This window comes from Ursus arctos, unplaced genomic scaffold (genome assembly GCF_023065955.2).
Source record: "Ursus arctos isolate Adak ecotype North America unplaced genomic scaffold, UrsArc2.0 scaffold_5, whole genome shotgun sequence".
In the NCBI taxonomy this organism is placed as follows: Eukaryota; Metazoa; Chordata; class Mammalia; order Carnivora; family Ursidae; genus Ursus; species Ursus arctos.
The window spans coordinates 86,953,966-86,976,479 of NW_026623067.1; the positions used below are offsets into that span (position 1 = coordinate 86,953,966).

The window sequence follows — 22,514 nt, forward strand, 5'->3', positions numbered from 1 at the left end:
CTTGTCAAAACAGAATGTTTGCCAATCTGCTAGGTGAAGAATAACATCTCATAATTTTACTTGGCATTTCTTTTATTATGAGTGAGGGAGTGAGATTGACCATCTTTTTATGTTTAAAGTCCGTTTAAAGTTTTTTTGTTTGTTTGTTTGTTTTTTTTGGTGTGTGGATTGTCTTTTGCTCATTTTTTCTTTCAAGTTTTTGGTCTTTTTTTCCTTAAATTTTAAGAATTTTCAAGTGTATTACAGTGAATATATCTTTATCTGTTATTCATGGTACATATATTTTCTACTAGTTTATTGGTTGTCATTTGACTTGGTTTAATGTGTTTTCTTCTGCTGATGAATGATGATACTGTAGCTACTGATATTACTATGAGAAATAAACTGTCCTTTGTCTCTGTCCCAGGAGACTTGTGTCTTCTGCCCACCTCTATGAAGTTGAGGCAGGCTAAATTGTTAGCTTGCACATAGAGTAAAATCTTGTACCCTTGATGCTCTTGACGAAGATTGATGTGTCCTTTTATCTATCTATTTTTTAATATTTTATTTTTTTAATATTTTATTTAGTTTTTTGACAGAAAGAGAGAGAGATCACAAGTAGGCAGAGCAGCATGCAGAGAGAGAGGGAGAAGCAGGCTCCCCGCTGAGCAGGGAGCCTGATGTGGGGCTTGATCCCAGGACCCTGGGATCATGACCTGAGCCGAAGGCAGATGCTTAACCAACTGAGCCACCCAGGCGCCCCTTATTTATCTGTTTTTATTTTCTTTTTTTTTTCCTGCAGCATTTGTTTCCTCTCTTGCTTCTTTTTTTCCATCACAGTTTCCCAAGTTCCTTCATTTTAGCCACTTCTCCCCCTGGCATGTTACCTTTCTAAGACTGTTTCCCTTGCCTTTCACATGCACTTTTAGTTCCCCTCCTTGCAGTCAGTGCTGTGATCTACCATTATGCTTTTCCGGTATTTTTCACATGTGGAATTAACTTTCTTCTTCTAATAATGGTTTTACATCAATCTTAAGTACACTGCTAGCTTTGCCCTTTTTCTTTCTCTCTTTTTCTTCTGTTTTTCAGAACAGCCCTTGGTGTCCATGGAGGCTTGCAGTGGGAGGGTGAGAGATCTTTTGCAGAGATTTGGTGTTTATTTTTCTACTCATAGACAATTTAAAATTTGGACATTCTCTGCCTGTTATGCTGAGGATCTGGGCTTATTTATTTTTCTTTTTGTTATTAAATTTTCAGATGCTGTGTGGGAAATTCAGAATTATGCTGTTGCTTCATCGCAGCTACCCAGAATCTTCCCCTTCACAGCTCTGTTACATTCTAGAATATAGATTCGAGCATGGTATACCATTCAGTTTATAGGTTATGAAAAGATTGTTGGGCAGCTGAATCTAGCTGTATGCAAGGAAACGATATTGCACAGAGAGAGCTTACTCTTTAAAGGTATTTTATTCAATTTTTAAGTAAACTATCACTGTTTTCATTCCTTGAACAATTTAGAGCCCATAACACATGTCCAATAAATATTTCTTGATTGATATATCTATTTTTCTTATGCCAGGAAATTTATTAAAAATAGCACAGTATGGATATACCTATTGTACTTTTTAATGTTTTATAGGAACATATGATCAAGAGGTTTTTTCCAGCTCTCCAAATTCTGTGTCTTCCTTAACCTTTGCTATTGCATTTCAACAGTTTTTTTGCCATTCAGTCTCTGTCACAACCCAGTGAATTGATAAGGGCAGATAATTTAACTCCCAGGATTGGAAATTAGAAGCTAATATTTAGGTTATAAAACTTGCTTGGGTTGCATAGCTAATCAAAGGAGAAGCTGAGACAAAAACCAACTTCTTAACTTTGCTTTTGTCTGAACAGCACTGAGTAAAATGTTCCCACATGTCATACTTGAATTTTAACTTCCATGTGAAAAAACGTATGTGGACATTTGCCCAAGTAACTCATAAATTAGGATGAATTCTTGTTCATTTTCTTCTTGCTTGGAGTAATGAGTAGAAATTGTACAGTTGAGGAGGAATGTTTTGAAAGGAAGGAAAAATGTAAGATGGTAGAATGTTCAGTTACCCAAATGAAAGCAGAGTTCTCTTGCAGGCATTTTCCTTTTTGAAAACAATCACTTCTCATTTATTATCAGGAGGCTTTCCACCATAATATTTAACAAATGGTAAACACTTCCAAAGTTTATAATAAAAAATACTTGACTTTCTAGACTAGCTTAATGAGTAGTCTTGCCTGTCTCTTGTAAATGTCAAACTTACATAATTGAGTTTTGCTAGCTTCATAATATTGTTTATGGCATGACATGTTGTATATACACTCTGTTATTACAAACATTAAACAGATTTGTCAACAAGTGGTGGCAAAAGAATTATAATTCATTCTCTTTGTGGAATTCATTATGTGGAGGAGGAAAAATTGGACGTTTTCCTCCCTGTTAATTGACACATAGGACAACTTCATGCCCTGCTTCGATGCCTCTCATCATTAAAAAAAAAAAAGTCATATAGCAACAGAGGTGTAATTCTGTGTCTGTCAATAAAAATTTACTTGCTCTGCATATGTTACATTAATTTTAAGCTCGAGTGTAGTTATTTAAAAGTTAAGAAAGGGTAATAGTGATGTGAAATAGCCTGCACCAAGAAGCTATGTGGCAAAAATTGTGTTTGGTAGTTTTTTGCAACATATTTTAGGAAGTGGATGGAATTGAAAAAAAATTTTTTTGTAATTGGTTTCACAGAGTATTACTATTTCTTGAATTTTCTTATATAGTTTTTATGGGGCCTAAATAATTATTTTAAAGCAAATCAGGAAAAAATATAATAGAATCCCTTTCCAAATCATGGCAAGTGAGCATGTTTTTGAAACTTTTTGTTCATTTCTACAGGGGAGGGAGGGTGGGAGGGAGATATAGATAGGTTGATCGGTCATGTGCATACACAAGTACACCTTATAACCGGATGCATAAGTGTGTGTGAGCTATAGAGTACAAAGCAAACAAACCAAAAACCTACTAAGACATACACCCAAATTCAGTTTTAAACCCAAAGCTCTTTTTAAAGACTTTATTATTAGTAGTAGTATTTTAATGTAGTAAATTCTGACTTGGATGTTTTCAAAGGCATTTAAGTTTTTCTAAATTGTGTTAATGACCACTGATAAACTGTTGATAATTCAATTTGGTTGTAATAGTCTTTTTCAGGTTGTTTCTCATATACTAGATATGATAAAGGAAAAAAAGTGAGAAATTCTTAACTTTTCTAATGTTATTTTAGATTACAAAATCTTAGCTGAGTGTTGCATATTTAGTGCATCATTTTTCACCAGCTAGAAAGACAGATGGGTAGTGTGCAGCTTAAAAATCTGTGCAAATAGGAGGACAGATGGGTGGTTTAAATGTCTCCATGAAAATGTTTGTGTGGAGAGCTTGACTCCTGAAGTTACACTAAAAAATCCAAGTAATTAATTAGGAATAATAGAGTTCATATAAAAAGTAATATTTTTTTAAAATGACATAAAATATGGAATTAATTGAGTTTACTACATAATTATACTTTTTGAATTTATAATAAAAATTAACAAATTAGAACACAGTACTTAAATATTCTTGCCTGATAAATGCTTGCCTTATTTTCTTATTATCAACATGTAGACTCTAGAAAACTTCTTTATTACTTGGGATCAATTTGTCTGTGTAATTGTATATGACTTTTGGAACCGTCAGAATTTGCCAAATTTTAAATACATTATCCTTAAACTAGCTAAAAAATGATGAACAAAATTAAAGAACAAAAGAAAAGGGCCTCTAACGGGCTGCTCTGACAGCTTCTGCAGCAGGTGTTTGTGGACTTTTCTGTCTCATTCAGGCATTAATGTGATTTGGCTTCCAGCCAAAACATTGATTTCAACTTGGTCGGGTATGCACTTTGGCTCTTGGGTATTCGTTTCATATAGGAGTCTCATCCTGACTTGTGTGGATAGGGAGAAAAGGGGTTGTTATTTTAGAGGGAGGCTCTGAGGCTGGCCGTTGATGTGTCAAATGCATTGACTCTTGGAGACATTTTCTGAAATGTATTTTTGCAAGAAGGATGACAAGTAGCAGTATTTATGGAAAAATAAATATAGTATCCTATGTAAAAAACTATTATAGTGATTGAATATGTAGGAGAATGTGTTCCTGAGAATCTTAAAAATCATTCATGATTAGTATTATTGAAGTGATTTGTAATTGTGAAGGTAAAAAAGATTATCCCTAGTGCCATATAGAATGAGTAAAAATTTCTAGGGATTTGTATTAACTGAGGCAAAAAAAAAAAAAAAAAAATATATATATATATATATATATATATATTGGTTTTTCAATGAAGATTTTAAAAGTTGAAAATCAAATATAATAGAATTTTTTTTTAAATCACAGGGCATCCTTCATAGTAAGGATAATAAGGATGCCTTTCATGAATTTATTTCAGTTATATATTTAAAAATGTATATGATAATTGGCTCATGACATAAAATATACTATCCTGTGAGTTGTAGTCAAAAAGTGAGAAAATCCACTTCTGTAGTGGCTCATGTTATTTTTTTCTGATCCCTTCAGATCAGAACAGAATTAATATATTTACTCCCATCCTCCCAGTCTGGTGTTAGAACCTGTTTCCAGACAGCAATGAGAAGGGCTAGAAAAGACACTCTGTTGATTAAAATATTTTCTCCTTGAGAAGTTCTTTGTGTTATACAGCAAAACAGGTTATCTAGGGCAGCAATTTGCAAGTAACTTGAGTAATTAATAATATCCCCATGTGCAGGAACCAGCTAATGGACTATGGCTAGAGAATTATGTATGCCCTGTAAAATAATTCTGTGCAGTTCCCTAGAAGTCCGTGGTGGTTCCAGTGTTCGGAACCACTAGCATTTATAGGTAGCAGCGATCTACCAGTGTGCTGGAAAGATTTCCTTTTTCACCAGCTGGATGGTTCCTATGCCTGAGAATTAGAGGGGAGAGGAGAAAGGCAAGGGAACTGTTCTTACTCTCTTGCTCTGCCTGTGCATATCTGAGGGTCTGCGGTCTCCTCTCTCCGCAAAAACACTGATTTTTCTCGGCTTTTGATCCTGGGCTAGTGACGTCCTCCAACAGTGAACGCTTTTCCAACTCCTACCTAGAGGGATTACCCAGAGGGGTGCCAAGCCACAACAGAGTAGCGGCACAGGAGAGCCTGTGTCGTCAAAAATTCTCAACATAGATCTATTTTTGGGAGAAGATTCGTGTGGAGGATTCTCCTTGGAAAGAGGGCAAAAATTAATAAATATTTTGAAAAGTTTATTTCCTGAATCTAAATAATTGACAAGAAATATTTGGTTTGCATCAAAAATTGAAGACCTGCTTAAAAATTTTATTCAGAGTCATTTATATTGTCAATCTGTAAATATTTTCTGAATTATTTTAGTAAAGGCACCTCAAAAAGTTTTAATTCATAATATTATCAGTATCTCCTGTACTTCTCCCATATCAGGGTTAAATTTCTCTGCTTGATTTTCAAGTCATTCACACCCTAAAACTGCCCTACCTCTATAGACATATTGCCTTCACTTCCTTAAAACTTACTGTCTTTGAGCTTATTTCTTTGCTTGCCTATGTAATTTTACTTATTCTCTCCGTATTTTCCCTCAGTATTCCAATTCACCAGACTAGGGGCTCTATGTTGAGGACTTGGTTTTGCTAGGTGCTGAATTCCTAATGTTTAGCACAGTTCCTGGTGGTGATCGGTTAATAAAATTCATTGAATGAAAGGAAGAAAGGGAGGAATTATTGTCCATTCTGTCTTTCCTATTCCTTCCTGGGCATGCCCCATGTTTGGTTTTTCTACAAAGCCTCTTCTGACTCCCCTTGTCTTTATTGACACCTCAAATACAGACCCCAAAATTTAACATTATTTATAAACTTTCTTATTTCTTTGGTTATACAGTTTCATGTGCATTGTTGTTTCAATTTGGTGTGAGCTTCTTGAAAATGAGAAGGGTCATCTTTCTGTATAATTTTATAAAAAAATTGTACTTTAACTTACATTCACCAAACATTTACCGTAATATATGCCTCCTTCACAGCAGCCTGTATGCACAGTACTGGCAAATAAGTAGTACTTTGCATAGAGCTGCGCATATAGTATATGTTCAATAAAATTTTGATTATTCATAAAATGTGTGAAATATAAAATAGTGGTCATTCAGTTTGCATATAGAGGAAATAAAACTTCTTTATGTCTTTGTTAACTTTCTTCAATGTTTTCTTCAGGGAAAGAAACCGAAAAGGCCAAGGAACGATACGACAAAGCGACAATGAAGCTTCATATGTTGCATAATCAGTATGTATTGGCATTGAAAGGGGCACAGCTTCATCAGAATCAGTATTATGACACCACACTTCCTTTGCTTCTGGACTCCTTACAAAAGATGCAAGAAGAAATGATCAAAGCATTGTAAGTTACATTTCCTATTTGGCATTTTTATTTAATTTAATTAATGTTATTTTCTCTCCTAGGTAAGCTTTTGGATTGAAGTTGTCTGTGTTTTGTGAACTTCATTATTGACCCGGACCACTGCGTATTTCAGATCTGTTTTACCTTGGTCCTTCTTGATTTTCACTTCTGGTATCCATTCAGTTTATTATCATCTCCTAAACCCTCCAGCTAGCCCTCAAAATGGTCCTTCTCTTTGTATGTTTTTATTCTACTCCCATTAGCTGGAAATTTAGGTAAAAAAAAGTTCATTAGTTCATAGGTGTGAAGAAGTGAATATCTATATTCAGAGGGCTGTATTTGAATATCAAGCAACTGAGAAGTCCAAAGGAAATAATTTTTTTAAGTTTTTAATTTTAATGCCAGTATAGTTAACATACAGTGTGATATTAGTTTCAGGTGTACAATGTAGTGACTCAGCAATTCCATACATTACTCTATGCCCATTGCGGTAAGTGTATTCTTGATCCCCTTTATCTCTTTCACCTGTCACCCTACCGCCTCCCCTTTGGTAACCATCAAGATTGTTCTCTTAGAGTCTGTTTCTTGGTTTCTCTCTCTCGCTCTGTTTTTTTTCCTTTGCTCATTTTATTTGTTGTTGTTTCTTAAATTCCACACGAGTGAAATCATATGGTATTTGTCTTTCTCTGATTGACTGACTTCACTTCGCATTATACTCTAGCTCCATCAAGGGAAAGAATTTTTTGAAGGTTTATTTGCCAGCTTTATTGTGTGAGATTAAAATCAACAAATGTTTATTGAAGTTCTACTGTATGGAAAACATGCTGCCTGTGATATGACCACAATTTCTGCCTTCAAGGAGCTAACAATACACTTCGGGAAGTATGTCAAAAGGGAGTATGTCCATGTTTACCATAGACATCAATACAAGACAACAGAGAAAGATAAGCCACTCTTTGGTAGACTTCATCTGCTTTATTTTTCAGCTGCTTTATTAGGTGATCTCCCATTTTCCAGTGAAAAGATAAAATGTTTTTAGTTGACTTGAATATGTAAACTTTTAATGGTATTGATAAAATATCTCCTTAAAATATTTAATGTATAAATTTATGTATACTTTATTTTTTAATTAATTTTTTAAAGATTTATTTATTTTAGAGAGAGCACACGAGTACATGAGGGGGGAGGGGCAGAGGGAGAGAGAGGATCTCAAGTAGACTCCCTGCTGAGCTGCACGCAGGGCTCCATCTCAGCACCCTGAGATCATGACCTGAGCCGAAATCAAGAGTCAGATGTTTAACAGACTGAGCCACCCAGGCACCCCATAGTTATGTCTACTTTAGATGATATATTGTTGATTCAGAAATACTTCCTTTCCTGCTCTCATTTCATGAGTCATTATTTTTTCAAACTCTTCACATGAATCTTCAATAATGGCATCTTCATCATCACTAGATGTCTTTTTGAAACATAGCAGTTTCCTGTAGCATACTATCTTTAACAGTAAATTATTTTAGATCTAGTATTTAAAATATTCAAGCATGATGATTTCACTGAAATTGAATTCCATGTCACATTCATTTAACAACATTAGGAGAATTCATTTTTTAGAATTCCATTTGTCCTGAAGGTGGATATTAATAATCATCCCCACATCATATTATGGTATTGCTTTATGAGAGTTATCTAGATAGGGTCATTTACATTAATATCATTCAGTACTTTCACTTCTGTGGTCAGAACCCCAGGGATATTTACTAAATCTGTTTTAAATTTCTCTGCCTTCCCCTTTTCTTTAAATTTTGTCAGGTGATTTCTGTAATCATTTCAAATTAGCATTGCCTAAAGCAGTTTAATTTTTTTTTTTTAACCCAAACAGTATTTGGCTATTGGGAGAATACTAAATAAGAGAGATCTTGTAAATAATAATTTTTTGAGTGATGATTTGGGAAAAGAAAAGCAAATTATGCCTTATATTTATTTGGGAAAAGGCAAGATAAGCCTGTCTGTCCATACTTGTTATTGAGGCCACTTTTGACCAGTGGTATATTTTCACAGCATAGCATTCTTAGGTTGGAGATCAGGTCTTTGCTACAGAATAGCTTTAACTTTTGTATTCATTAGATAAAGCTGTTATGTTTTATGACATTTTTCCTATTGACTGGAGGTCAGGAGAAGAGCTCTAGATGTCATTTTAGGTAGAGAACCAGGGGAACTCTGTAAGTATACAGGAAAGAGCAGGGGCCCAGGAGCAAGAGAAGACCAATTTGAGGAAGTAGCAGCCACTGGAGAGAAACATTAAAGGGAGAGGAGTTGATCTGCAGTCCCATGTGATGGAGCTGAACATTCCTATGACAATCTTTTGAAATAGAAAGCAATCAACCTGACCTTACATTTTGGACATGTCAAATACATGTTGGAAAAGGTGATGCCTTATTCTAGATCATTTGCAATTATTATATTATATCAAATGTAAATTGTTAATCTGTGCCTTTGTATAATCCCTTTACTATCCAGGTATATGAAATAAGGTGGTGCATAAAAATCACTATCTGTAAATATTGGTATTACATTTCTTATGTTTATTGTTCTGAATCCTTCCTGGGCCTCTGTTTCCCTTGAAAACTTAAAAATGTTGTAAAATTTTATTTTTGTTTTCAGAAAAGGTATATTTGATGAATACAGCCAGATAACCAGTCTTGTTACAGAGGAAATAGTGAATGTCCATAAAGAGATTCAAATGTCAGTTGAACAGATAGACCCTAGCACAGAATATAATAATTTCATAGATGTTCACAGGTATGTATAATATTTTCGTTCCTCTTTCAGTATTTGTGATAGTATTATTGTTTTTTACCATATAGTATTTAAATTAAAATAAGATATTAAAGAGCTTGTTAGGACATATGATATTCCTGATTAGTTTATCTGCTTTTAATTATTTTTATAGTTATTTCTCAGTGATAACTATTTAATTTATATAATTATCTTTACAAATTTGTCCTTTGTTAAACCTGTTTTTAATCCATAAAGTTATGTATTTTTTCAACATTTGTATGATGATAACACTATGACTTTATATGTGTATTAAATTTATGATGCATCAATTATTTATCCGTGCATACTCATTGCCATTGTGACCGGAATAAAACAGGTTAATATCCATATTCTACAAATGAAATTGAGGCTGAAATTACATGACTAGATCTTGGTGCGTGGGGTTTAATTTGATTTATTCTATTTGTATTTACTCTATTTTGTGAACATAATTTTGGATAGCAAATATTCTGCCTTTGGTGTGTATTAAGATATATTATGATAGTATGTTCATATTGATCAAAATTATTTGGCTTTATTAGAACAACGGCTGCTAAAGAGCAAGAAATTGAGTTTGATACTTCCTTATTAGAAGAAAATGAAAATCTTCAGGCAAATGAAATTATGTGGAATAATTTAACAGCAGAAAGTTTGCAAGTAATGTAAGTATTTAGAAAATCTGAACAATTTAACTATTAGTGTTATTATTTATAGTTGTACTTTATCAGATTTAAAATTCCAATCTTTATTTTTTGCCAGTAATGAAAAGTAAATTAAAAATGAACTGATTGTTGTTTGGTCAGAAAGAAATGTTTTGAAAGATATGTTAACTTTATTCATTGTGATCACTAATTTTGGTAATTGAAACTCAAAATTCTGTGTGATGTTACAGTCATTTGCCCAGTTAGTTATATTGGAATAATGGTTCATTCTTTTCAAAACATTATCTATCTATCTATCTATCTATCTATCTATCTATCTATCTATCTATCCATCTATCTATCCATCTATCTATCTATGTTTATCCCACTCAATACTGAAAACTTTTTGGCAGAACCATTTTGGAAATGAGAACACTGAATGGTAAAGAAGAGACTCATAGGTGTCCGAAGGGTTTAGTATAAAAATTTGACTTTTGAGTTCTTTTCTCTTTAAGCAGGGATGTCTTCTGTTATAGACATTTAAATAAATTAGTTCTTCACCTTGTTGTTATTGTTGTCTAATATTTTAAAGGAGTTTTGAGAAATTTTAATGTGTTTTTTAGTCCTTCTCAAGTATCAGAGGCTATTAATAGTATATTTTTAAATTTAAAAAGCATAATTAATGGAGCACCTGGATGGCTCAGTTAGTTAAGCATCTGCCTTCAGCTTGGGTCATGATCCCAGGGTCCTGGTGATCCCCGTACTGGGCTCCCCGCTCAGCGTGGAGCCTGTTTCTCGCTCTGCACATCCCTCCTGACTGTACTCTCACTCTCTCTTTCAAATAAATAAATATTTAACTCATCCCTTGATTTTTTTTTTTAGGAGCAACACAAGAAACATACTTATTAATAAGCACTGTATGTACTTGTCTTCTGGGTCAGAACCATAGCTAGGAATGATTATGCACTCATTTGTCTTTGATATTGGACACATAGTATCATCTGACCTGTTGGCACTTTACCTCAAAAGACTCAGCTAAAAGTCCCCATCTGATGTAATTTAACAATCTCCTTTCTATTGTTCAGTAATATTGTAGTATTACAGATAATTAACTGAGTGGTAGGATCCTGGGACTAGGTCTTGGAAAGGGGTTTAATAACTTTAAAGTTGGGCAGGTGGGATGGAAGAAACTAACAAGTGCTTGTTGAATCACCTGAACAAAATGAAGGCTTAAAAGTTATGGTGGATTGACTGTTGAATGGAAGAGGGGCATTGGAGTACACTGCATTAGGAGGTTTTTCTAGTAACCATATTGGGATTCTTGAGGCTGTTCCCAAGTTTTGAACAGGAGTCTCACTTTGGTTTTAGATATACTCTTGTAATATTAGATATCTTTAAACCAGTGGTCCTCTCCCTGGGTGATTTTTGTCCCCAGGGACAATATCTAGAGATGTTTTTGTTTGTCAGGCGGGAAGGCGCTGCTGGTACCTAGCGGCTAGCTGCTAAGTATCCTTCAGTGCATAGGACAGCTGCCTGCAACAGAGAATTCTCTGCTGATAATGTTAATAGTACCAAGGTTGAGAAACTCTGCTCTAAACAATAGAGTTGAATTTATCACACGAAATGGATAGTAGAGTTTCTCAATTATTGTGCGGTGGCAGATTTCATTTTTTGATTCCTGTGTGGCTTGAAGGAATATGACATAAATTACTTGTGTTTTTTTGATCACTGTATTGTTCCCAAGTAATTTATTCATTTATTCATCAAAATATATTTACTGTATATTTAAGGTTACAAGGGTTAATACCTTCAAGGTATTTATGCTAAAATCAATCAATTTATTTTAATAAACACCAAAAAAGAACGAGCCTAGAAATATTAGAGTGTAATATGGTAAAATTAAAAATAGCTACCTGTTAAAAGCTTATGTAAAATAAGAGATTTTGTGACCAAAGAATAATTTGTTTTATTGCTTTTCAGGGTTTAATGAGAACAAAACTAGTTATGTGCATAAATCATTATTTCTTAATTATGGTGATGAAGCAATGAAAAAAATGTAATAAATTAAGGATAATAAATCTTTGATAATGTGATAGAAGATTTAATTGCTTATATCTTACTGAGGCAAAACTTAGCTACATTTCACTGAACAGTGTCCAAATCAGGATAGGAGTTTAAGAGCAGGTTTTCCTCAAGAATTTTATTCCAGGAATGAGTTATTCAATGTGTTTATTGGCACTGTTAAGATAATCTAAGGTAATTCCATTAAAAAATTTATGTATATACATACATATATATTTAATAAGATGCAAAGTCTTGCTTTCTTTTTACCGTAATATTAGTGCTTTGAAGTTAAACTAATTTCTTTCTTGAGGCATCAATTTATTAATTTTGTTGTTGAAATGTGTTGAAATATTATATCCAAAAGAAATGAATGAAACAAATGTGTTGAAATATTATATCCAAAAGAAATGAATGAAACAAATGAACAGATAGAAAAATAAATAATTAGAAAAATAAATACAAATGACCAGGAGTCCTGTGACAATAAAGAAATATCCGTTTTTAAAAAGGAAGCTACTCCACCTACCAGATTGGCAAGAATTAAATAATTTGATAATACTCACTGCTATGGAGGGTATGGAGAAATAAGCCCTCTTATAAAGTCTTGGCAGAAAGGTAAATTCATGTAAGCTTTTTGGAGGATAATTTTGTAGCATACATCAAAATTGGACTTGCTCATACACTTTGAGTTGGAAATTTTACTTCTAGAACTTTAGCCTATAGGTAAGGAAGGATACATGTGCAAGTGTAACATGGTGGATTGCCTGGTTCTGAATCCTGACAGTATGACATTACCTCTGTGAGACTGGACAGATTACTTAGTCCCTTTATATGTCGTTTTCCTCAAAAATAAAATGGTAATAATAATGGCCCCCAACTCATAGTGTTGTTGCAACGTTTACATATGTGAATAAATGTAGAATGCTTAGAATAGTCCCTGGCACATAGCAAGTTCTAGATACTGGTTTTGTTGTTTTTTAAATTACTGCTTGGGATGGATTCCAAATGCAATGCTTAGTTTTTCACGGGCTTTTGGAAATGCTTGAGGTCTGAAAACTTTTTGTTAGTTCCTAAATATGAAAAGAAAACTATGTTACAAGGTATATTATGTCACTTTCATTAATTATTAAATTTGGTAAACAAAAATATTTCAAAATTCATAGGTTAGATTTTCTTTTTTTTTTTCTTTTAGTTAACATACAGTGTTATATTATTTTCAGGTGCTTTTATGGGATGATCTCCAAAGTAAATGATAAAAAGCAAAAGGAAGTTATACAGTAATATTTATAGAATGAGTATTAATAAAAAATTAGTACATATATGTTTGTATATACGTTTGTATATATTTAAATCCTATGTTGGAATGGAGGTGAATGGATGAGGTGAGGAGGGAAGCTTGTTGGGGCCGATGTTTATAATAATGTTAAATAAATGTGGTTTTATTTCTCTAATCTTTGCAGTTTTATTGTAGCGTGCCTCTCTCTAGAATATCGGCTATTTGTTTTTCCTCCCATTGTGTCACTTCCTTATTCTTTCACGAAACATTTGTTCTCCAATCACATTGCTCTATATAATTTTAGAACACTCTCAAAAGCGTTATTTGAAAATGCCAGTGTTCTATGGCCTGTGCCTCCCCATATCCTACATTTTTCCTGGGCCCATTTTAGAGCTGTAATAAGCAATAGTATAGGAAAACTTCAAAACCGTTTGTTCGTTTTGCATTCCTTTATGTTTGTTTCGGTAATCTGATGACCCTGTCCTTTGTGAAAGGTTATATTAGTTTGGAAGTGAGAATCATTAGTATTTGACTCCTGGAGAATTTTTCTAATAATGCAAGTCATACTGGCAGTCTGCCAGACTGCTGATTCGTAGTGACTGTGAAGCAGAGAAAAAAACTGGACTACATTTTTCTTGGACTCTTTAGAATTTTTGGCTAAATGTCAGATGTTGCAGATTAACATCTTTGCTGAATGAGCAAGTGAATGGAGAGGGTTTTATGGAGAGATTTCAGGGAGTTTTTCAAGAGTGGATGTCATCATCTCTGGCTTTATGTTAGGATCAGTGAAGGAGCTTTAAAAAAATGCTGATGTCTAGGACCTAACCCAAACCAATTAAATCACATTTTGTGAGGGCAAGGTCTAGGCATTGGGATTTTTTGTGAACTTTCCAGGTGACTTTATTGTGTAGACAGGATTGAAAATTTGTACCATAAATCCAGTAAAATTGTGTGTAGAAATGTGTGTATTACTCTCCGGGGGCAGGTTCCTGTAGATTTTCAGAGGGCTTCAGGACCCAAAATAGCTAAGGATTGCTACTCCACTTGAATAGGTATCTTTCATTTTAAAAGAATGTCTTTTTGTTAAACTTTTCTAAGTTGTATAGTGTTATTGGAGAAAAAGTAGCATTTTTACAATAGTCTGACTGGATTCCTTTTTGACTCTTTTTTTCTTCTCCTCTGCCATACTTCTGGGTCAGTGTTAAATTGTAAGGTATTTGATGGGGAAGTAGGTGCCCTTTCCCTAAGGTTTTATCTTTCACTTTGCTGTTCATAAACAGACACCTTTTAATTTGGGATGGGGGCTTTTTTTTTTTAGATTCCTAAATGTAACGTAAGAATTGTCATTTTTATTAGCAGAAACTTATATATTTGATAATTTCTATTCCTGGTTACTACTTATAGTATCATGTAGAGGTTTCTCAACTAAACGTAAGAGATTCTGACATTATTACACAACTAGTATTTATATCCAAAAGAAGGCTTGATGGAAATCTCATGTTGTTATAATAGTAAATGACAAAATTACTGCATTTACCCATGAATGTGTGCCATGAAGCATTTTGTCATATTCTCATTATTTGTATCAGCTGCATTTATAAAGGTGTGATATGTAGAAGACTTAAACTCAAGTATTTGTAGGATCGCTTATTTCCTACTTACAGGAAGTTCGTTTGCGTGGTAGATCATGATGTAGTTAGTAGAGGCTGCTCCCTCAGCCTCTGATGGTTTCCAGCACTGGACGCCCGAGATTGTACACTTCCTATCACACATGCATTTAACTTGAAGTTGTACTGAAAGCTGCAGTCTGAGGTGGTTTCCCTTGTCTCTGGGACCTACAGCCTCTCTTCTGTTCCTTCATCACCCTTCCCGCATCTGCCTCTGTTTTGAGTCATTCTTCTTTGCCAAAGCTAGAAAAGATACTATATTGATTTTAATCATCCATTTATTAAGATTATATATGTAGATATTTCCTCTCATCTAATAACTATTTAATTGAATAATTTGGGACTCAGTAATTTTAGCTCATCAGAATAACTTGAAGAAGACAGGTCTATAAAATTTTGAACATTAGAATATATGTGTTTATTACATTGGTTTCGGCATTTGGGAGAGATGAGGCATCCATTTGTGATCTGTGGCAAACTTAAAGCAGGGTAAATGGAGTTATGAACAAGCACTTCAGTAGCTGAACTAAGGCAAATTAAAGATAGCAAGTTATTTCAAAACAAGGTGAACATTAACATGTCTGCCCAAAGAGGAATTTTGGTTAGTTTTAGTAAAATGATGAAGGGTTATGGTACTACTTAGGTCTTTTTTGACTCAATATTCTAGTTTGAAATGATGTCTTTTTATTATAAGGTACTATCAGTAGGACATATATTTGAATTCTTAAAGATTGTGTTAAATAGTCTTGTGTTCATAAGCTAAAGCCCAACCTCAAGCCTTATGTCTCCTAGTACATTTTTTCAAAATTTAAAGTCAGAATGTGTTTAGCTTTTATAATGGGATATAAATAAGATCTCTCTCTCTCTCTTTTTTTTTAAGATTTTATTTATTTATTTGAGAGAGAGAGAGACAGAGATAACAACAGAGAGCACAAGCAGGGAAGAGAGGAGAGGAGAGGAGAGGGAGAAGCAGGCTTCCCACTGAGCAGGGAGCCTTATAAAGGGGTAGGGGACTTGATCCCAGGACCCTGGGATCATGACCTGAGGTGAAGGCAGACACTTAACCAACTGAGCCACCCAGTGCCCCTAAAAAAGATCTCTTAATTGAAGAATGGTAATTATCTATGTGGAAAAGTAATTCTTTTGGATTTTATGGGATATGAATTAGCAAACTACGGGCTGTGGGCCATATCCAGCTTCCTACTTATTTTTGTGCAGTCTGTGAGCTGAGAATACTGTTTACATTTTTAAATGTTTAAAACAATCAACGGAAACATACTTTGTGACACATAATGATTATGTGAAGTTTAAACGTCAGGGTGCATAAATAAAGGTTTATTAGAACACAGCCATGCGCATTCATTTACCTATTGTCCGTGGGTGATTTCTTGCTGCAATGACAGAGTGGAGCATTTGTGACAGAGACCGTATATGGCATTCCCTTCCCTTCACACTGCTGCTTGGTGCACTGCAGATCACAGTGACACTGTTCGAACTCAGTAGCATTTTGAGTGCTGCACATATTGCTGTATTACAGCATTTGAGTGGCTTTTTGTTATCAGCCCATGCCTATCATGTCAAAACAAAAAAAGAGAAAGATTTTGAATTTTACACTTTTAAAATTTTTTAAAAAGTTTTAGAATTTTAATTCCAGTGTAATTAACATGTAAGTGTTCTATTCGTTTCACGTGTACAATAGAGTGATTCAACAATTCTATATATTACTTGGTGCTTATCAAGATAAGACACAGTGAAGTATGGATTATTTTGTTATTGAATTAGATGGCAAAGTATTGTGTTTATTATGCAATGACACTATGGCTGTGCTAAAATGATACAGTATATGTTGACATTACTGGTCTAAATACTCATTTCTGTATTACCAACTTGCAGGAGAGCACTAGTCAGAAAAGTTACAAATTTAAAATGGAATACCTCATCATAGCAGACTTTCTTCAGAAAAATTCGAAGCATGAGAGACTATGGACTCTGAGAAACAAACTGAGGGCTTCAGAGGGGAGGGGGGTGGGAGAATGGGATAGGCTGGTGATGGGTAGTAAGGAGGGCACGTATTGCATGGTGCACTGGGTGTTATACGCAACTAATGAATCATCGAACTTTACATCAGAAACCAGGGATGTACTGTATGGTGACTAACATAATAAAAAAATATTAAAAAAAAAAGAAAAATTTGAAAATGAGGATGCAACGAAAATAAGTTTCTGGGTGGCTCATTTGTTATCTGAACAGAGAAAGCCATTTACCAGTGGCGAATTAATTAGTGTTTCACTGCGGTAACTAAGGAAATAGGAAATATGTCTAGAGAAAATAAACTTGTTTATGTCTATTAGTCTTTCAGTGAGAACATTGGCTTGAGGAGTCAAGAAGATTGGGCGCTACATCATTAGTTAATTTAACAAATAAACGATTTCAAGGGGCTTTCCCTGTCTCTTGGTATGTCAGCAGGTGTGATCAAAACTGCTCAGTTGTTGTTTGTTTGAGGAGTCAATGCCAAGTCTGAAGTGACTGAAGAATTACTCTCTAGGAATAGACTTTGTGGCTCAACTACAGACACAAATATTTTCAAAGATGTTGAGAAAACAATAATTCAATACAAGCTGAAGTGGTATCTCTTAAGACGTGTTGCAACTGATGGTCTTAAAAATGTGTGAATCAGAAAGAGGCTTAGTTGAACAAATTTACAAAGCTTGTGAAAACGTTAGGTGTTTACCTAGTGTGATTATTCATTGTATTTTTCATAAGCAGGCACTTCATGGAAAAATATTTGAATCTAATCATGTGTTCTTAAGCTAATAATGTCAATAATGACCTTCCTTTGCTCTCAAGGACTTGACCATCATCAGTTCCATGAATTTTTGTCAAAAACTGAAATTGAATATCCCCACTTGCCCTATCACATAGGATTTTGATGAGTTAGAAGTAGTAAAGTTTTATTGTGATTTTTTTTTTTTGAGATTAGAGCCAAGACTGAAATTTTTCTAAATAATCAGAATTTCCCTCAACCACTATTATTCAACACTGAGTTCCAAAAGCTTCGGAAAAATTAGCTTGTGCTAAAGACTTGAGTATTTTCCTAATGAATTCAACCTAAAATTACAAGATAATACAGTGCTTATATGCAGAATTTATACTGTAGTAAAGTCATTTAGATGACAACTAATGTTACTTGAATCCCAGGTAATGACAGGCCATCAAACATTAAAACGTGAAGCAAGATTACCATTCCCACCAAATTTGTAGCTGATGTATTTTCTAAGCTCAAACTATGTTTCTAGCAGTGAGTTTTGGACTTCTGTGCAAGTATTTCGGCATTTCAGAAATCCATTCAACTGTGCAATTGAGGAGTTCCCACCTAACGTTCAATTAGGAGTGATGAGTCTGCAGTGTAATGACATGCTAAAAAGCATGCAATATAATTTACAAATGCCTTCTAAGCAGTAAATATACTCAATTAAAGTCATATGCTTATGATTGTTATTAATATTAGGCAATATCCATCTATGTGAAAAGATCCTTTCAAAGATGAAATACATGAAATCTCATTGTATATCTCCTTTAACCAGTGAACATTTACAGTTATTTTGATGATGAGCACTAACTTTGAACCCCAATGAAGGGAAAAATTATTACCTTCAAAAGATTTCTGTCCTTCTCTTTAATAAACCAGTGTTACAATGAATTGTACCCAATTATTATTATATTTGAATTTTTCAATTAGATATTTGTATTTGTTTTCTCTTTTGTTATGTTAATACCTGCATAACATCCTTGATTTTGCCTCTTGGTGGCAAAGCCTAAAACATTTATTTTTCCAGACATTCACAGAAAATGTTTGCTGATTCCTGTTGTAGGGAATGACACAATTTAACCCATTAGACTGTCTGAATCAACCTTCTTAGTCAATAGAATGATAGGTAATGCGGTACTCTCACATTTTAAGCAGGACTGTCATTTTATCAAATTTATTTTTTTTAATGTTTTTTTATTATATTATGTTAGTCACCATACAGTACATCCCCGGTTTCCGATGTAAAGTTCAATGATTCATTAGTTGCGTATAACACCCAGTGCACCATGCAATACGTGCCCTCCTTACTACCCATCACCGGTCTATCCCATTCCCCCACCTCCCTCCCCTGAGGCCCTCAGTTTGTTTCCCAGAGTCCATAGTCTCTCATGTTTCATTCCCCCTTCTGATTACCCCCCCTTTCTTTATCCCTTTCTTCCCCTACCGATCTTCCTAGTTCTTATGTTCCATAGATGAGAGAAATCATATGATAATTGTCTTTCTCTGCTTGACTTATTTCACTTAGCATAATCTCCTCCAGTGCCGTCCATGTTGCAGCAAATGTTGAGAACTCGTTCTTTCTGATAGCTGAGTAATATTCCATTGTATATATGGACCACACCTTCTTAATCCAGTCATCTGTTGAAGGGCATCTCGGTTCCTTCCACGATTTAGCTATTGTGGACAATGCTGCTATGAACATTGGGGTGCATATGGCCCTTCTCTTCACTACGTCTGTATCTTTGTGGTAAACACCCAGTAGTGCAACCGAGGACATTTTTAAAGAACTGGAACAAATAGTCCTTAAATTTGTATGGAACCAGAAAAGGCCCCGAATCGCCAAGGAACTGTTGAAAAGGAAAAACAAAGCTGGGGGCATCACAATGCCGGATTTCGAGCTGTACTACAAAGCTGGGATCACAAAGACAGCATGGTACTGGCACAAAAACAGACACACAGACCAATGGAACAGAATAGAGAACCCAGAAATGGACCCTCGGCTCTTTGGGCAACTAATCTTTGATAAAGCAGGAAAAAACATCTGGTGGAAAAAAGACAATCTCTTCCATAAATGGTGCTGGGAAAATTGGACAGCTACATGCAAAAGAATGAAACTTGACCACTCTCTCACACCATACACAAAAATAAACTCCAAATGGGTGAAAGACCTCTATGTGAGACAGGAATCCATCAAAATTCTAGAGGAGAACATAGGCAGCAACATCTACGACACCGGCCAAAGCAACCTTTTTCATGACACATCTCCAAAGGCAAGAGAAACAAAAGATAAAATGAACTTATGGGACTTCATCAAGATAAAAAGCTTCTGCACAGCCAAGGAAACAGTCAAAAAAACTAAGAGGCAGCCCACGGAATGGGAGAAGATATTTGCAAATGACACTACAGATAAAAGACTGGTATCCAAGATCTACAAAGAACTTCTCAAACTCAATACATGAGAAACAAATAAACAAATCCAAAAATGGGCAGAAGATATGAACAGACACTTTCCCAATGAAGACATACAAATGGCTAACAGACACATGAAAAAATGTTCAAAATCATTAGCCATCAGGGAAATTCAAATCAAAACCACACTGAGATACCACCTTACGCCAGTTAGAATGGCAAAAATAGACAAGGCAAGAAACAACAATTGTTGGAGAGGATGTGGAGAAAGGGGATCCCTCCTACATTGTTGGTGGGAATGCAAGTTGGTACAGCCACTCTGGAAAACAGTGTGGAGGTCCCTTAAAAAGTTAAAACTTGAGCTACCCTATGATCCAGCCATTGCAGTACTGGGTGTTTACCTCAAATTTGTTTTTTGCTGTTCTCATTTATAGTCTTAGTTCAAGTTTGGTCTTTGGTTGAACATGTACTGCAGTTATGGGATTAACATTTCCCTACAGTTAGGGGGATACTTTTTGAATGAGTGACTGGGAAAGATTTAGAAATATATAAGATATTAGAAGGCAGGTGGCATGTTAAAACGATGTTTTGATTAAGGGACACAAATCACACAGAAGAAGGCAGGTGGATTTGTTGGTTGGGGTGGATTAGGTTTTGTGTTAGCAGATAAATATATTTTATAGAAACTCATAACTTTTGTTTGGTTGATTAGGAGCTATCTTCAGTTTAATCTTGAGGAAAGCTAATAAAGACTTGTGTCATGGTATAGAAGGTCATCCATAAATTGCTATGCTGCTGCAATTATATTTTAAGAAAGAGATCATAAGAAATGTTTTGTTTCTTCAATTTATGTTGCAGTCATAGAGTAAAAGAGATGTCAGAAAAATTACTTCAGGCAACTGTAACCCTTTTCTATTTGTTTATTTTTTTTAATTAACCCAAATGTCACAATAAAGGTGACAGTATTGTAAGTTTATAATGTATAATTTTTTAGGAAGTTAGGTCTCTATAAGAGTGCTATAAGAGTTAGATAATGATGGCCAGTGGTTTGAGGATAGAAAAGTTATTGTATAAGTACTGAAAACTTGTTACTGTCTACAATAGTTTTTGGCTTTTGTATCCTTAAATAACATTAAGTCTTTAAAAATTATATAGCTAATGCTTGCAGATGATAAAATTCATAAACTCTTACAAAAGGGTGTACAGTGAAAATCAAAGCTCTTCTTTTTATGGACCCAATTTGTACCTTCCAGTGTTAACTGGTGAAAAAAGTTCATGTGTCTTTCCAGAATGTATATACAAGCATATCCATGTATATGAATTGTTTTCTTGGCTTAAATGGGCTTATTCTATGCATACTTTTTTGCATTATCCTCTTTTCTTAATATATATGAAATAGTTTTAACGCTTACATGTAATAAATTTTTTTTAGTGCAGTTATTTATAGATGAGCATTTATATCTGTTTTTTTCCTATTGGTAGGGGTGGACACAGGTTTTGTAGAGGCTGAAGCTTATAAAATTGGTGTATGTGTGTGTATGTGTGTGTGTGGCATCTTTAAGAAAAACTATAGTGACTTACCAATATGAAAGTAATTACAGAGTGCGGGAAGAGATCTTGCAAGTGTGGTGCCTGAAGGTTAAGTGTCATTAGCATCACAGTGAGTTCACTTTTGGGTATTCCAATTACAAGCAGTGTTTCAATAAATATCTTTGTGTTTATATCTTTGTGTACTTGTTGAAGCGTTTGTCTTAGATAAATTTTATGAGGTGAAAATACTAAAACAGGATATTAGTTGTTAAGTTCATGGACTCAGGATCTAAGCTGCCTGGGTTCTAACATGTTTTTCCACTTACCAGCTCTGTGACCTTGGACAGGGGGCCTCAGTTAATCTCCGTGCCTCAGTTTCTCGTATGTAAATGGAGATAATATTGTTATAAGAATGTTATGGATTTAAGCGCTTATTTGTAACGTGTTTGAAACTGGTTGGCATTCAGTAAATGTTAAGTATTTATGTCACTTTTATGATTTTTTTTAAGGCAGTCTCATGACATTTAACTTTTGCATCAGATTATTTAAGTGTAACATGTTTAATTTAAAAATGTAAAGAATAAGCCGTTTGAACTGTTACTTTTATATTTGTGTACAAACAATGGTGAATAATGCTTTGAAATTTGCAAACTATCCTAACATGTATTGTGTCCTCTATACATAAACAAGAATGTTTTCCGCTTCACTGGCTCTATCCCACCCCAGGTTTTTTGGTTTTTTGTTTTTTTTTTTAAGTGGGATGGTGGTAAAGAAAATACTTTCCCCATATAATTCCATTCTTCTAAATCCTTC

At 34.4% G+C, this 22,514-nt stretch overlaps 1 protein-coding gene across 12 annotated transcripts in view; it reads left to right on the forward strand.

Moving 5' to 3' along the window:
- Positions 1-22,514, forward strand: part of FER (FER tyrosine kinase) — a 432,712-nt gene that overhangs the window by 90,478 nt on the left and 319,720 nt on the right. For 9 of the 12 annotated variants that reach the window (XM_026498484.4, XM_026498483.4, XM_026498481.4 and 6 more), the window contains 3 exons: positions 6,305-6,488; positions 9,150-9,287; positions 9,848-9,967. In XM_026498484.4, the coding sequence (XP_026354269.1) occupies positions 6,305-6,488; positions 9,150-9,287; positions 9,848-9,967 (442 nt within the window). Of the gene's footprint in view, positions 1-1,236; positions 1,441-6,304; positions 6,489-9,149; positions 9,288-9,847; positions 9,968-22,514 lie in introns of those variants that run through there. The other 3 variants (XM_026498487.4, XM_044383973.3, XM_057307527.1) reach the window with 3 other exon arrangements.